The sequence below is a fragment of the Triplophysa rosa genome, linkage group LG1, assembly GCF_024868665.1.
Source record: "Triplophysa rosa linkage group LG1, Trosa_1v2, whole genome shotgun sequence".
Classification (NCBI taxonomy): Eukaryota; Metazoa; Chordata; class Actinopteri; order Cypriniformes; family Nemacheilidae; genus Triplophysa; species Triplophysa rosa.
This window is the reverse complement of record NC_079890.1, coordinates 36077842-36094666: the sequence shown is the minus strand read 5'-3', so window position 1 is coordinate 36094666 and position 16825 is coordinate 36077842. Positions and strand designations below refer to the sequence as shown.

Below are 16825 nucleotides of genomic sequence, written 5' to 3'. Positions count from 1 at the left end.
TCTCTCTCTCTCTCTCTCTCTCTCTCTCTCTCTCTCTCTCTCTCTCTCTCTCTCTCTCTCTCTCTCTCTCTCTCTCTGTCTCTCTCTCTCTCTCTCTCTCTCTCTGTCTCTAACTTTGTATTAGCACCTATTGTATTATTGCTACTGTATGACATAAACGCTTATTGCTCCCTGAACTCGCTGTAAGTCGCTTTGGATAAAAGCGTCTGCTAAATGATAAATGTATAAATGTAGATTTTCCAAAACCCAGATAAGGGTGTCTAATAACTGATTTATTGCAAAAAATCATGAAATGGAATATGGTTTTAGTACAATGAATAAAGGTTTTCATAGGTTTTCATTCAACCAATTAAAAAAATTGGCTCAACTTATATAGTCAATATAGATGTAAATCCTTACCCTAACATTTTTTAATTGATTGAATGAAAACATATTTTCCGTGTAGGACAGCCGCCATATACAGGATTTAAATGACACAAGGGTAAAAAAAACATTATGACAGAAATTGTATTTTTAGTGAATTATCCCTCTCAGCCCTTCATGCTGTGCAGTTCTCTTTAGTTAAAACTTTTCTAATCTCCCTTCATAAATATAAAAAGGCTTCAAAGTTATTTTTACTAAAGCTGAAAATAATCCCCAGTAAACTGTAGGGTTTAGTTTACAGAAGGCCACTCAAACCACATTTCACGGAGTCATCTGTAAAATTCACATGACCCGGGCACATTCACACTAATGTCTTTGGTCTTATAAGAATCCTCTGTTAAAACACTTTCCCAAATCTTCCTCTCGTCGTAGTGTGACCTTCGCTGCTTTCTGAGAACCAAAGCTGCTGTGTTATCGAGCTTGTTTTGTTATCATTTCTCTTTTAAGAGCCTAGGTTAGGACAGTCGCACGGGAAGATGTGTACGAAAGGGCAACTTTAACCCGGCGAAAACCACGTGTGTATTAAAAGCTCAGTGTGGAAGAGCATGGGAAAGTAGCCAGCTCAGCACAAACGCTGCTCTGTGCAAATGCCTTCAGAGTTTTTCTGTTCTGGAGGAAGCTGCTGACTTCATTCACCCCGCAGCGGTTTTAAGAGGCAAAATCCTCCTTACCGTCATATAATACACTGAATTTAGTCAAAGGATTAGACCCGGACTGATCTGAGTTTATTTATGGCAGGTGTTGTTTGGGAACTTTTAAAAGACTTTTATGTAATAATAATATTATTACTAAATATGAATAAGATTATTAACATTGGTACTAATTAACATTATTAATTAGTATCAATCTTAATATTATTAATTAGTATTGCTGTTATTATTAATAATAATTATTATTGCTATTATTATTATAAGCTTAAACCTTGTGAATTCAAGTGAATTGAAAGATAAGGACACTGATTTTTTTATGTACTGTATTTGCTCAATTAATAAATGTACTTGCTCAAGACAGTAACAAATGTAAATTACTGTAAAAAAACAAACTTTTTACGTTATCCTGTTGATGTTGTTTAGGTATTGGCTCAACTTACTTTCATGCCACTCTGAGTTTTTTGGGTCAGATGTTGGATGAGCTGGCCATATTGTGGGTGCTAATGTGTGCCATTGGCATGTGGTTTCCCAAAAGATACCTTCCCAAGATATTCCGTAGAGACAGGTGGGTTCCCATATCCCCTGGAAAATGTCGTGCATGCCTGTTCTTATGTTTTTAGTTGCTTGTTCAACTAAAGAAAGGTGTGCTGCTGTGTTATCTTGTGCATACTTGTCGTATTGTGTCTCCCTTATCCTGACTACTCTTTTCCTTCCTGTCTCTGTATCACTAGGTCGAGGTTTAAAGTCGTCATTGGCGTTCTCTCAGGAATCACCACCTGCTTGGCTTTCATCAAGCCGGCCATTAATTCCATCTCTCTTATGGTGCTGGGAATCCCGTGCACTGCGCTGCTCATTACTGAATTAAAGAGGTCAGTACTCGTGTACACTGAAAGCTCAGCATTAGTACTGCATTAGATATTTATTGCGTTGCGCATTCATTTCAAATCACATTGACGTCTTTAATATGGCTTAAGGAAGGTTTTATGGTCTTAATATCTGTTTACAAAACCCATATGTAAATGGTATGCGTGGATTTGTAATTGAAAGATACTTTGTAACAGAAGAGAAAAAGATTTGATACAGTGTTACAGTAGTGCTGCTTGTTTTCCCTATAAATCTTCAGGAACATTACATTATTCATCCATTTTTATTAAAACTATTCCAGATAATAGCAATGGCTGTACGCAGCAACGATGTACACAACCTTTCGAGCGTTTATGGTCACTTGACTGAAATGTGTTTTTTGATCTTAAAATCCTTTTGATCATAAGGCATCAACTGACACGAAAAAATGTAAGAGACCGTTCCAAATGTTTATTTATTCAGCATTTCTAGATGTATTGTGGTCATTCCAATCCAGTGTCTGTTGAATTTCGACACAATCAAACCCCAGGAGTGACAAAGTCATCCAGCAGCAATGTGAAAGACTGACAGCATGACAAGACGCATGAAAACTGTGATAAAAATCCCAGTTATCACATCATTTTTTTTACTTTTCCTAAATACATGCACAAATATTACTGTTCTATTGCTTCGAAAGTGAATCTGAACTTGTTTTCTTGGCAGTATTTGAGGTCTAAAAAAAATACAGAGCATCTTTTCTGTTATTTTGACCTCTTTCTCCAGTTTTCATTTCCTGTAAATAAATGCAAATAGAAACAATATTTTTATTTGAAATTTGGGAGAAATATTGTTAGTAGTTCACAGAATGAAACAAAAATGATAATGTTACCTAAACACGTACCTACTGTATAAATGGCACATTCAGGAAAAAACTGACATTTTGAGATGGTCTGAACGCCATGTGGGAAAAAAATCAAATTGCACGTAACATACTCACATCTTTCATTACAAAAAAAACGTTTTGTTTAAGTGTTTAAGTGTACAGAGTACAATTTTTGCAATGGCAGATTTAGCTTTTACGCTAGTCAAACATTGTCACAAAAGTTCAGGTCAGTAAATATTTAGCAACATATGTTCAGAACTGACCCTGTTTTCTTGTGCATAAACATTTCTCCGAAAAAGAACGGTGTTAAGAGTCGTGGTGTGTTGCAATACTAAACAGAGACCGTATGATCAACTAAAACACTTTTGTTTGCTCAACAAAAGCAATGTGACTTTTGTTCTTCAGCACACACTTACTATAAGTGCAAGTACTATAAGAGCAGCTGCTGTTGTTTACCTGATAGCGCCTGACTTTACATTCAGACCAGTACGATACAGCTTCATCATACATACAGACCTTAAAAGAGGTTGTAGTTGTAGTGATGTGCTCACAACCATTAGATCACAACGTGTTTATAAGAATGAACACATCACTTAAATTAATAAAAGTTTTTAATTATCGCCTTATAAACAAAACCTAGAGAGAATGTTTAAAAATGTAAAAGGCAGCGCACGTGATCTTTAGTATAATGTTTATCAGATTAATGGCCAGCTGACGATACAGCAGCTTTATGATATGTGCACGCGGCCCAATGCAGTTTGCTTTTAAATACAAAAAAAATAGTAGCACACAATCGACATCATGTAAAGATATAGAAAACCCTCCATGATTTTCAAATTGCTCGTTGTCACAACCGAATCAATAAAGTTGCTAAATATTTATTAATAACTTTATTAATATTAAGAATATTATCTGTTTGAAATCCTGAAAATAGTCGGCTGTGCCTTTGACATCGATGTAAAGACATAAACACCCACTCATTTCTAATGCTGGAGTTCTTCAGATGCTGCATGCTGACAGTAACACTACAGGGTTTGATTTGACCTGTATCAGAAATCTTTTCAGCTTTGAAAACATGTAGTATGTACTATTTATCGCCATTAGGTCCATTTTCTGTTTCCTCCAAATAGAAAAACATTTGTTTTCACATTACTTTGACATTGACATTTGTTTTCACATTTCATATATATTATATATATTCTTTGAAATGCATCATTGAGAAGATCTTGAGTTGCACAATGATGCAGAAATGAAATCTAATGCAGACTGTGCAGCGGAGATCACATGACACAATGACGCGTTACAAACGTCTTCTAAGCCGGGCTTTATTTATCGGTTTCCGAGTAACAGTTTCCTCTACTTATCGTGTCTAACTTCCTTCCTCTCTCTCTCTCTCTCTCTCTCCCGTCTCTCTTTATTTCACAATTTTTCACTCCCGTCTTGTCAGCTCTCCTTTTCTCATTCTTAATACACAGCTTCATCATGTGAAACGCTTCTCTTGACATTTGTAGGTTTTTGTCATTGACTGCTATATCAGCGGTTACGGCTGTGCATGAAACATCCATCTGACAAACGCTGTGTTTGTTTACTGTCACACCCAGACAGATGGACCGGCTCCGTGTGTGGGCAGGTGATCCTACATGTGGGAAAAAACCCTGACTAAAATCACAAGTCAAACATTATCGCAGTTATTTACTGAATAGAAAACAGAAGGATAAACATTGTTTGTGAGCAACAGATGAATCTAATGCGTTTCATATATGAAAGAACAACAAGACTTTGTGTTTATAGATAGAGGATTGTGTTTTATTCTGTTTTCTCCCTTCTAACTTATGTTCAGATGTTAAATATTACTGTCTACTGATCATTAGATGCCATGGCGTTGCTGTGTATTCTAAATGGTTGCTAATGTGTTGCGGTGTGGTTGCTAAGGTATTCTGGATGGTCGCTAGGGCATTACTAGGTGGTTGTTTACTGGTCCAAATCCATCATCCTCAGGTCCAGAGTTATTATAGTTTTGATTTTAGTTTTATTAATATTGTAAATTAGCTTTTAGTTTTTGTGTTAATTTTAGTTAAAGTTTTAGCAATTTTGGTATATGCTTTTGTCATATTATAATTTATTGGTTTATTTTTAATGTTGCTTTATAAGATTGATATTTTCATATTCATATATTTATATATTTTATTTTTTGTTTAATTTTACTGCTTTAAACTTACTTCAGTTTATTTTTGAGGCAACATTTCAAGTTTTTCCAATAATGTTTAGGTCAATATTTGATTTGATTTCAATGAACAGGAACGTTTTCAAAGTTTTTATTTTAGTAAACTATCATATTCTGGCATATTTTAATCTCTTATTCCAAGCGAGCTTGTGTAATGTTTTTCAAGTCGATTCAAGCTCATTTATTCAAGTGCTTTTTACTATTTGCATTGTTGCAAAGTAGCTGCACAGAAAACACACTGTATGACAAACATAAGACAAATGAAAAAGAAATATTGTCCTTAAGATATTAGTCAGACTGTTAGATTGTTAGATCACGAGATCAGATATTAAGGTATCATTTATGTCCCTAGCGCAGTGGATATATTCACTTTAGTTGAATGTTTGCTCAATACAATACAAACACATGTAATAAAATACAGTATATGATGTTTGTAATGTGTGTTTTGCTGTATTGTAGGTGTGATAACCCACGTGTGTTTAAGCTGGGTCTTCTCTCAGGGCTGTGGTGGACTCTGGCACTGATGTGCTGGATTAGTGATCGCATTTTCTGTGAAATGTGGTCATCTGTCAACTTTCCGTATCTACACTGTGCCTGGTAAGTGCACCTCCCTCCATCTGGTCATACTGTACTTATCTCATTCAGTCGGCCACTAGTGAGCATGCTCAGTGTACGGCAAACACATACCAGCAAGCTAGATTAAGTGTGCTTTCTCTCTCTCTCTCTCTCTCTCTCTCTCTCTTATTCATTTTTTGAATGAAGTTATTCAAGCTACATTTCAGTTGAATTGATTTGTATAAAAATGATTAAATTTAATTGAATTCAAATTCTGAATGAAAATGAAAGTACTCAGACAGACCAGAGCTTTCCTTTCTGCAATGGAAAATCCTCATTATTTTAAAATCACCTAAACTTAAATAAATGTGTTGGTTCTAAATATTAAACATAAGCTTCATCTATCTTTTATTATATACTGTATAGGAGAAATAGATTAATTTCATTATGACATTTATCTCATTTCAGAATGACTTTATGAAGCATATTTTGTATTCTTTATTATCACAATGAATTTTTAATTTACAGTGGTTTTTTACATTTTCTTATGTATTTTTTAATAAACACAAAAAGTACAAAAGTAACGGAACATTAATTTGTTTAAAAAAAGTACAGTGAGTGATATAATTGTACCTTTTATATAAGAACTTTTATGCCCATTAAACCCTTTCTATAATTCTTTTTTAAGAACTTTCTCATTGTCTTTACATGACGTCTCATGTCATTTTCCTATTTCCTAATTCACCGTTTTCACACCAGATAGCAAAGATAATTCATTTAATGTTGAATCGATGTTAAATGAGTCACTTTTAACATTGATTCAACATTAGTGTAATTCTCTTTGCTATCTGTCTGTGTCAGAACCTACTTGCATCACAGACCTAAGCGCAGTCGCATCAATAATTGTGAAATCAATATAATTATTAGATCACGGATGTCATTTATTACTTGCTTTTCAACTTTTAAGCCCTTCGTGTGTCATTTTACAGGCATATTCTGATCTGCTTGGCTTCCTATCTGGGATGTGTGTGTTTCGCTTATTTCGACGCAGCATCGGAAGCCCCAGAACAGGGACCCGTTCTTAAATTCTGGCCCAGTGAGAAATGGGCCTTCATCGGGGTGCCATACGTCACTCTTCTCTGTGTGCACCGGAAGCCTTCCCTTAAAGTGACATAACCTGTGCTGTGTTCTGACTACACTTCAGTGCAGCGCTTTTCCAGGCGGATTTGTTTGCTTCGCGTGGAAAGTGTTTCATAATTAGTATGAATTATGCGGGAATTGAGATAAAATGCACAGTTTACTTCAGCAGTGTTAAATTAATTCATTGTGGTGAAGTTTGCAAGCGCACAATAGGCGAGTTTCTGTTGGAGTGAAGGATGTCAAATTGTTCTTTTTTATAACAGATTCTACACCAGCAATGAAACCTTTAAGTGTGAAAATGCCATTTTTGTAAGTACATTAACAGTTTAAAATCTTATTGAATCTTCACTTTTCTCAAGGTCATAAGGAAGGGATAATGTACATGTAGTACTTATCAAAAGATGATCAGGAGCTCAGTGAATGACGGATATCACCCTCATGGGATTTACTGTACATGTATTACTTATAACACAGCTTATTGCCAAAATAAATAATTAAAGGGACATGATGAAATACAATTATTTTCATATGTGGAAAATAGAGACTGCAGAGTTTTATACAATTCATACAGTTGACTTGTTGCAACTGACCAATCAGAATCAATTATTTTTGATGATGTAAGCATTTCTTTTTGTAAATATCAACATTTGAAAAAAATGTTTTAAGGACTCATAAAATGATGATGATTAAATCTTTCGTTAGTGTTTTTATTGATGTTTGATGATCTCCACTGACTGACAAAATAAATAATTTTGTTAGTGAATCCATGGACAACTAACCAGTTATGCTAAACTAGCTAACTTACTTTTAACCTTTAACTTTTCATCGTATTGCTCGCTCGCTGATGAATTGTAAGTTGTTTTCTCCAGTAATATTGAGGATCATTTTCCCAGTGCGCCCATATTAGAAGATTGAAGTTAAACATGTATTGATTATATAAATCCAACGTAAACTGGATGTTTTAATCTTGATATTCTGAGCCATGTTGCACTATGACGTATTATTGAAAGACTGCATGGAAATTGTTCCGTAAGCTGAATGTAAAGGAATATTCCCTTGAGAATGATTGACAAACGTTTGCCAGATATAAGTGTTTCTTCCTTTGAATGTCTTCAGAAATGTTTATATCTAAATTCTGTATCCTAATGAAATTATGAATGGTTATTTAATTCTGCTAAACTGGCTTTCCAAAGGCCTTTTTCTGTTTCTGTCTTCGGCTGTCAATGAACATAACTCATCGATCACAAATTAGATTTTTTTGAAAAAGTGAATACCAAAAACACCTGAAATGTGCAAAATAAATACATGTTAGTGTCAAATTTTTACAAACGTTTGACGCATTCTGCTGCTTTCCTCTCATGCCACAAAATTGCATCTGTATCTTTCAGAGAAACTGATGCAGCCTGTTGGGAGAGAGAGTTTTCTGAAGTACTTTCTGCTCAAGCAATGCATAATATGTACTGTAAGCCGATGTCATGGCTGTAACACGTGGGATTGTGTTTTTCGGTCTCTGCCACACAGACTCGGATGCAACACAGGGACCAAGTATACAAAGACCATTTATTTTTGTGACTTGTAACCAATTTATATTTTTACACATTAATAACTGTTAGTTATCAGATGAGTTGTATTTTTTTACACTTTATTTAATAAAAGTGTGCTCCAGATTAACACGTTTCTGCATGTGTTCTGAAGCACTTGTTGTGGAAAGGTCTGTAAGATCTATCTAAATATGTATGTGCTTTGGTAACACAATACTTACCTACTATACAGAGAAAGATATTTGGAAGAATGTCAGTAACCAAACAGATCTCATTCCCCATTGACTCTGGTAGTATTTACTATGGCAGTAAATGGGGGATGAGATCTGTTTGGTTACTGACATTCTTCCAAATATCTTTCTCTGTGTTCATCAAAACAAAGAAATGTATACAAGTTTGGAGCAACCTGAGGGTGAGCAAATTATGACACAGTGTTCATTTTTGGGTGAACTGTCCCTTTAAGCCTGGAGTAATTGAAGGAAACTGTACATTTTCTTAACAACCGCTGAACAGTATATACACTTTTTAAATATGTAGTTTCTTTATTTGTAGTTGAAATACAAATAAATAGTTTTTATTGCTACGATACAGTTTATTAATTGAGACTATTTGAAGGTCTTGGTCTTGTCTCGGTCTCGACTGTCTTTGGTCTCAGACTTAGTGGTCTTAATTCAAGGCCGGTCAAGACCACATCTGTGGGAATTAATGAATTGTTTGTGCATTGTCTGATTTGTGTGTTAACATCATTAATGTGATTAGATGTAAAACATCTGGCTTTAAAAGCAATCATTGACTTATTTCTTATTTGGTTTCTTTTGTTACTGTTACAATGGGGATCTGTCAACAAAATTACAAAGGCCCACGATATCCAAGATGTGATTACAAATAATGTACTTATATGAGATCTTGTTTATATTTATGATACAATCACGAGTTAATAAGTGACTTCATTTTAAAAACAATTACAAAACACAAGGTTTTACTCCGTTTTGGCTAGTCCCAAACAAATCTAGAACAAATCATAACTTTTGTGCATTTCTGAGCAACACAGTTATTTTGCTACTGAATAGATGAGACTGCTTAGAACGCACTTGTTAGTGTTATGTGGATATTTTAGATTAATTTTAGGAGTGGTGGTTTTGGTCTTAACTCGGTCTCGGCCCCTCGAAGTCTTGGTCTGTTTATGTGGTCTCGACTACAACACTACTTAATACTATGTATTACTTTTTAATTCTCCCTTCTTTTTCTTGAAGCAAAAGTTATAAAATTACACAGTTTACAAAATCCTCCTTTGTACTGGAAGTTTAATTCTTATAAAGTAGCTCAAATTAACAAAGCATTAAATGGTGGAAAAGTTTTAACAATGCGTCAGCTGCTACATAACATGTTCAGCGTATTACGACTTTTACACTGATTTCTAGTACAACACAATATAAACAAGTGCAATAAATATAAAGTGAAACAACTTTTAAAAATCCATTAAAATAAAGTGCACCACACTAACAGTGTAACAAACTACACACAAAAAAACGGTGATCTAAGATTTAAAGCACCATCAATTAGACCATACTGAGTTCTGTCAAACATACAGTGAACTGCTAGACAATTTTGTTACTGTAACAATAAATAAAGCTGGAGGTTTACGACAATGTTTTTCTCTGAAGTCTCTCCCATACGCCGGCTCTGTGTGCAGATGTAAGGCAGGGTGTGATGATGTTCTCAACACTCTCCACTCTTCTCCTAAACCGCTCTCTGTCTCTGGCCATCCGCATCCAACAAGAACCATCCCGAGCTGCTCTTCCAGCAAAACTCCAAGCCACTAGGGGGCGTATGGTTACCTTGTCATTGAAACGCACCTAAAACAAAGAAAGGGTTGGGTTACTTTATCCCAGTACACAGAATCGTTTATATTCAAAACTTGACCAGCGTAACCTCATTTGCATGAGTCACATCTACAACAAATCAACCTGGGAAATTGTATGGCCACCAGTTGACATGGAAGATCAACGTTCAGTGTTTTTAATCTCTTGTTTCTAAATCTTTTCTTTTTTTGTCTTTTAAAGGTCAAGTTTAACATGAAATCTTTACCTTCTTTCCCTTCTTTGTGCTTGGTTTAGGATAATGCTCCTCTTCATTTGTAGCTTGTTTGATTTCTGAGCTCGGTGTCAGCTGGTTCTTGCTTGTGCTAGAGGTGTTTGTTCGAGATGCAGTGCAGGAGGAGAAGCTCAGAGGGTTGTATGGGTCACTGCTCTTGAAGAAGGATTCCCAAAGCTCAAGGCTCTCTGTTGATGCTTCAGAATCTTCATCATCATCATCATCTGACCATTCTGAATCCACATCACATTCTGTTTCCTCATGTCGAGTTTGTTCTTCCTCACCATCTTCTTCCTCCTCCTCTTCATCATCATCATCTTCTTCAGACTCCCATTCTGAGAGCTGGCATTCATCCTCTTCCTCAGAATCATCCATTGACCATTCCTGCCTTTCAGCAGGCGTGGTCAACCCTTCATCATCTAGTTCCATCTCTGAATCCTGTATCTGCTTATCCAACTCGACCGATCTCAGCATCCCACTCATGAATTCCACACCAGGCCTCTCCTGGGCCTCCACAACACTGTTCTTTTTCAACTCGCCCGTCATGGCTGTGTTCTTTCCCACACAAATGAATAAAAACATGTTGGAGCCGAAAAGCTCGATCACACTCATAAAGCAGTTCTGAACTCTCTGGATGACCTGCCACAGATGCAGTCTGATCTTCAGTAGCATGGAGGAGACGGACATTCTCCGATAAGCACTGAGAGGTCGATCTTCAGGTGTTCCTGTCGTATTCGATGACAACTCTACACTCATCTTGGATTGCTGGTATGGAGCCGTCGGAGGTAAATGACACTGATAAGACAGTGAATGATGTGGAGAAATGGTGAATGGTGCCATGGTAGTCACTCTCACTCTGAAAAGTGAAACAAAGGTTGTAAATATGAATATTGAACGCCGCGGTGAACAATGCTTGACCACATAGACAAAACAACTGACTTTTTAACTTTTTTAACTTTTTTTTAACGGAAATTCATTTCTATCGCAAACAACATTTAGAATTTAAATTCAATAATTAAATTCAATAATACAATTAAATTGTTTTAATTGTTTTCAAAAGAATGTAATGCAAATACATAAAGTAACGTTACATTAATAAAATTCAATTTTATTTCTATAGCGCTTTTCACAATGTGCATTGTTCCAAAGCAGCTTTACAGGAGAAAATAAGAAAAACACACAAAAAATTAATAAATAAAGGTAAAACACAGCACAGTGCATGGTGTTTAGAGAACAAAACAGTAGTATTCCAATATACCCAACACTCCCAAATAAAAATAATGTAGTATACAATAGTATTAACTACTATAGTAATTGGAAAATGTAGTAAATTCTGTAGTATGCGATCATTTTTAGCATTCAGTATGTGGGACTTTTAATAGTTTACTACAGTAAATACTAGTGTATGTATATAAACAAATTTATGTATGTGTATACATATTTATTTATTTATATGTATACATTTATAATAATACATAAATAAACTTGAATTGAAGTATTATTAGTAGAGATGTTGTTGTTTGTATTGTTGCTACAGGATACTATGACACATAACGTACCAACGCGACGACGTAGTGTTTTTAGGAGGTGCGTCAACACAGCGCCGCGATATTTTTCGACATGGTATCGCGGTCATCGTGCGTTTACACAGATAACTATCGTGTGGTTTTATTACCTAAAATAAGAATTCACTCAAAATACTAAAGTATAGACAATAACATGTCCTACCTTTTCGCGTTTGGTCAGCCTGTCGCTTGGCAATCGCTCCAGTGAAGGTTTTGTTCTCCAGTATTAAATTGGCCCACGTTCTCAACAACACTGTTTGTGAAATATGACGATTTACACTCGCTTCCAAACATAAACTCCATTTTCGCTTTGTTCATAAAGGTCTCTCGCTCGGTGTTTATTTCGTATATCTCATTCTTCTGTGCCGTAAATAGAAATACTGTTTTGTCTGACGGCCAGAGCTTATATAGACTGTGATGACGTTACATTTGGAGGCGGTACTTTTGCTTGCGCCTACGCCTGGCAGACGCATGGGAAGTCACGTAGCCGCTGCTTCGTTACGTTTCGAGAAACCCTCGTGGTGGTGGGAGGGGCAGGAACATGAAAATCTGGTTGAGGCTGGATTGCGTCATGGAAAATAAAAAGTCCGAAACAAAACATTCAGCCAGAGATTGTAAACAGAAACACACAAAGCGAAATCAAAGGTGCTTTTTGTGTAGGTTTTTATTAAAAATTGCTTGTTGCAATGGTGTTGTACTGTTGTTTTGTTTCAAGACAACAAAGTACTCTTAATTCTTGGTTAATAGATCAATCCTTGTTGCAAAGGTTAGTTAATCATTTAATGTTAAACTTTTTGTTTGAACTTAAATTGAAACGGTATCTTGATATATTAACTAAATTCTCCATGTTATCTGTTAAATAGGCCTACCCAATAATTTTAAAATTATAGCTTCACTTTCTTGGCTCAGATTAAATGTAAAATATTTTGGGAATAGGCTAAATGAAGTCTCACAGCGTAGCTAGTAAAATGTTCAACGAGTAAGTTTAAAGTTGCAAGTCAACAATTAAGAGACTAATTTTTAAAAAATTAAAATAAAAAAAAGAAAAGTCACTTGTGTTCAAAAACTGCTCAACCCTTCAACATTAAACAGCTAATTCATGAAATCTGTTGACCTATTTTGTAGAGCGTTTGTGACATTACAACCACAAGACTTGTAAAGGGTTAACAGAAAATGTGATTATCCCATCTTGTGATCCCATTTCCATCCATGAAAGAAAGTATTTTAGTTTTGCAAAGTGGGTCATATATGCACGCATACTCGGTTCAGATCCTGCTGGAAAGCTCCTGGTGAGTATTAAGATGAAATATTATTGTATTTGGGAATTTCAAACAGCACTTGAAACTGTTGAAAAGATACTGTGCTGAGTGCTTCATTACATTTCTTCTGTAAATGAGTCAATTGTGTACGTGTGTATTCTGTTATGATGAAGTTTCAACCACAGTTTTCACATCCACTGAAATCAGATGTCGCTTTTCACTTTTTGATTACAGTAGGTGTATCTTCTAAACAGAAAGGAATTTTGTCTTGGGGGAATTCTGATTATTAATGCATACAGAAAAGTTGGAAAACAATACTTTGAGAATTTCATGTTAAAGAATCTCTAGTTAAAAAAAACGTGCTTAAATTATTTAATGTTGTGTCTGTAATGAAGCAGCGGACTCAGTTGATTCTCGTGTTTAAATGGGACAAGCTTGACATTGTTTATTTAATTTTACGCATCTAATTAAGATTTGATAAATATTAGCTATAGTTTTACTTGATGTTATATTTTATCTATAGTTTTTATTTGCAAATACAGTACACTGTAAAAAAAACTGACATTTTCTGGCAGCTGTGGCGACAGAAATATTCATTAAAATAACAGTTTTTCCTGTAAAATTAAACTTTTTGCTTTATTACTGTAAATTTATGTTTCTGTAATTTGACGGTTTTGACCACATTGTATTTCAAAAATACGTGGAAAATATGTAAAGAAAAATGTAAAATTACAGTTTTTGGCCATTATACATGAAAAATCTGTAAAAAAAAATGAACAGTAAAATTCTGCAAAATTACAGGCGATATATTTGGAAAAGATAACACCACAGAAATGACACGGAAGAGAAATAAATAACAACAGTAGGTTTTGCATGTGATCATCTGAAGTATATCTGTAAAGCTGTTGTTTTATTTTTTTAAAGCTGACCTTAAATTTATGAGACTGAGACATACCTGAAGCATCACGTTCACTGTGCTCATCTCTGTAGTTTAGAGAAATGTGATATCTGTCATATTTTCTAACTATGTTATTGTTCTAAAGTGCCATATTTCAGGTGGCTTGCTTTCTGCTCTTAAAAGGTTGTTGCCACTGCATGTATATAGAAGAAATCTACCTCGAAAATACAGTATCCAGATTGCCAGTGATGTACCATTTTAACTTTTAACTTGCTTTTTAACAGATCAGTAATATATTGCTCAAATCATGTGTCCTGATGCCGTGGTGGTGAGTTGCTGACCATATTGAGGAGTGTGAGAGCAGCATCATGGACACGGGGTCTCTGGCACCTGGGGGTCCTGCTGTGGAGCTGGGTCTCCAGAGACTCTCCTTTGCCTACCAGAACCTCTCTGAGATTCCCTACGACACTATCCTCCAACAACAGGACACCCTAGAGGTTCTGGTCCTTAGTTACAATTTGCTGGACGAGTATCCTTGATCATATGTTTTTTCAACATTGTAGGTGTGTACATTATGTTGATGTGTGTTGGACAGCTTAAGAGACATTGTTGCTGAAATAATTACATGTACTAATCTGTAAGATATTGAAAATGTTTAGTCATTTATTTTTGTATATTTTCCAGAGGTTAAATCACACGAGGAGAGTTTGAATGAAAATGAATTAAAATAGTTTACGAGAGAACATAGACACGGTCTTCTGCATTTCAAGTCCAAAGTGTTTGCCCTTAACCAGACTGTTAACGGAACCCGGCTCTTTTGGGGGTCTGGAAAAGCTCAGCACACTCATCCTGGACTGCAACAACTATAATTCACATGTCAAATTTCCCTATATGCCCAGCCTCACCACCTTATGGCTCAACAAGAACAAAATCAGCAACCTTCCCATTATTGTAGAGGAGATCTGCTCCAAATTTCCAAATATCAGGTGAATTCCATTTTTTTGGAAATTAATGCGTCCATAAATCTCTTTTACCCATGAAAGAGCGTCTATTTATGGAGAATGCATACATTAGTCGGTATATGCTGATTGTTTGTTTCTTGCATACTTCATTACAGATTTTTTAGTATGATGAACAATGAAGCAGCACCCAGTTATTTTAATGGAGGGAGTCTTAACCAGTATGTTGATTACAGGTAAGGTATCAATGATAAATCATAGGCTACATTTGTATTATTGCACTGCCAAATATATACTAACATCTAGTGGACATGTTTTGCTAAAGTTGACATTGAAATCTTGCTGAATAAGTGAACTGCAACTGAATTAATATGGCACACCAAACATCACAGTGTAGTCTAAATATAATGTGTAATTTGAATATGTAGCCTATAGGTCGATATACCCAGTTCATTTTAATCATGTGTTGATAACAGGGAGTATGTGATCAGTCAAATTCCCAGTATAGAGGTGCTGGATGACACGGAAGTGCAGGAAAAAGAGCGAGAGCTGGCCCGGAAAACCTATAGGATGCAGAGGATCAGAGAAGGCAGCAGAAAGAGGAAGGAGCTTCATCGCTAACAGCAAACCGTTAATAATCTCATATCATAAGTTTCCCCAGGCTATATGTGCCTATTTACAATACCACAACCATCTAAGCACTCATACCAGACTTCACATGCTTCAAAGCCTGTTGACAGCAAAATTAGTTATGAACCAAAACATGTTTGCATGTTTCAAACAGTGATTGAAAGCTACATCAAATAAATATTACGTTAGACATTTTAGGTTTCTTTCAGAACATGTAAATGCACTACGTATATGCTAAAATGTAGCATTCTTTATTGGGTTATCTGTGTAAAACAGTATATATTTAAAGAACGTTTTCTTTCTGGTGTAAAGAATATAAAAACAGGTTTGGTTCATATTCCATGTTATAACATTCCTTGTATAAACTGTGTAAAGCTGGTGGTTGTTTTGAAGAAAATAAAGTAATATTCTTTTCATACAGTTGCTACATGACCGACTGTTTTATGCTGTTGCATGAGTTGTTAGCCTGTCTGTTCGTCAACCAATGACCATTTCTCACACATTTTCTCTCTTCAGAACAGATCATCTGTCTAGCTGTTAGGGCTGTGTATTGGCAAGGGCCTTGCGATATGATACATATGACGGTAGATGGGTCACGAACGATACAATATATATATCGCAATATATCGGGATACGATACATATTGCAATATGTTGCGAAACGTTTTAAAATAAAAAATGTAAAAAGAAAATAGAGCTGCTGTGGACCACCTGGAGTATTTTAACACCCCACCAACAGAATCCATCTCGCACCAGTAGACACCAATATAGTTTCCATTAAAACAATAAATTTCCCATTGTAACCACTGAATCCATTACATTTTCTTTAGTGTCTTGGGCAGGGTTCTGTAGTTTTTCAGCAGGGTTGTTGTGGCTACTCTTCAGTTTGATAGAGTTAATGTCAGTTCGTGCATACTTTAGAATGCATTTTTTGAGACATGACAGCGATTATATCGATTGTATTTTTATTGCTGGATAGAAATAAAAAAGACTCAAGCAGTACAGTAAGTCTACCTCAATCAGAATAGGGCCTGAGCCCAAATACAGTATTTGTGTTTATGTATAAAAATGGAAATAATTCAAATATATTCTTTAGATTTGTTGGCAGAGTCCATATAATAACAAATAATATCTTTCAAATTAAAAGACTGCAAAAAATGGG

General features: G+C 35.4%; 3 protein-coding genes across 3 annotated transcripts in view; 2 read left to right on the top strand and 1 right to left on the bottom strand.

Moving 5' to 3' along the window:
- Positions 1-7401, top strand: part of acer2 (alkaline ceramidase 2) — a 13226-nt gene extending 5825 nt beyond the window's left edge. Inside the window, exons 3-6 of the mRNA XM_057339712.1 lie at positions 1497-1638; positions 1805-1942; positions 5483-5620; positions 6568-7401. Of these exons, the coding sequence (XP_057195695.1) occupies positions 1497-1638; positions 1805-1942; positions 5483-5620; positions 6568-6754 (605 nt within the window). The 3' untranslated portion in view covers positions 6755-7401. The remainder of the gene's footprint in view (positions 1-1496; positions 1639-1804; positions 1943-5482; positions 5621-6567) is intronic.
- Positions 7402-9548: 2147 nt separating this feature from the next.
- ppp1r15a (protein phosphatase 1, regulatory subunit 15A) lies at positions 9549-12312 on the bottom strand. The gene is made up of 3 exons (XM_057339700.1): positions 12082-12312; positions 10348-11209; positions 9549-10115 (listed from the first exon to the last, which is right to left on the bottom strand). Exons 2-3 carry the CDS (start codon positions 11191-11193, stop codon positions 9900-9902), a joined length of 1062 nt encoding a protein of 353 aa, XP_057195683.1. The 5' UTR covers positions 11194-11209; positions 12082-12312; the 3' UTR covers positions 9549-9899.
- A 766-nt stretch (positions 12313-13078) lies between these two features.
- LOC130559695 (uncharacterized) lies at positions 13079-16070 on the top strand. Its single transcript, XM_057342918.1, has 5 exons — positions 13079-13207; positions 14360-14604; positions 14870-15061; positions 15193-15270; positions 15511-16070. Exons 2-5 carry the CDS (start codon positions 14444-14446, stop codon positions 15653-15655), a joined length of 576 nt encoding a protein of 191 aa, XP_057198901.1. The 5' UTR covers positions 13079-13207; positions 14360-14443; the 3' UTR covers positions 15656-16070.
- The last annotated feature ends 755 nt before the right edge of the window (positions 16071-16825 follow it).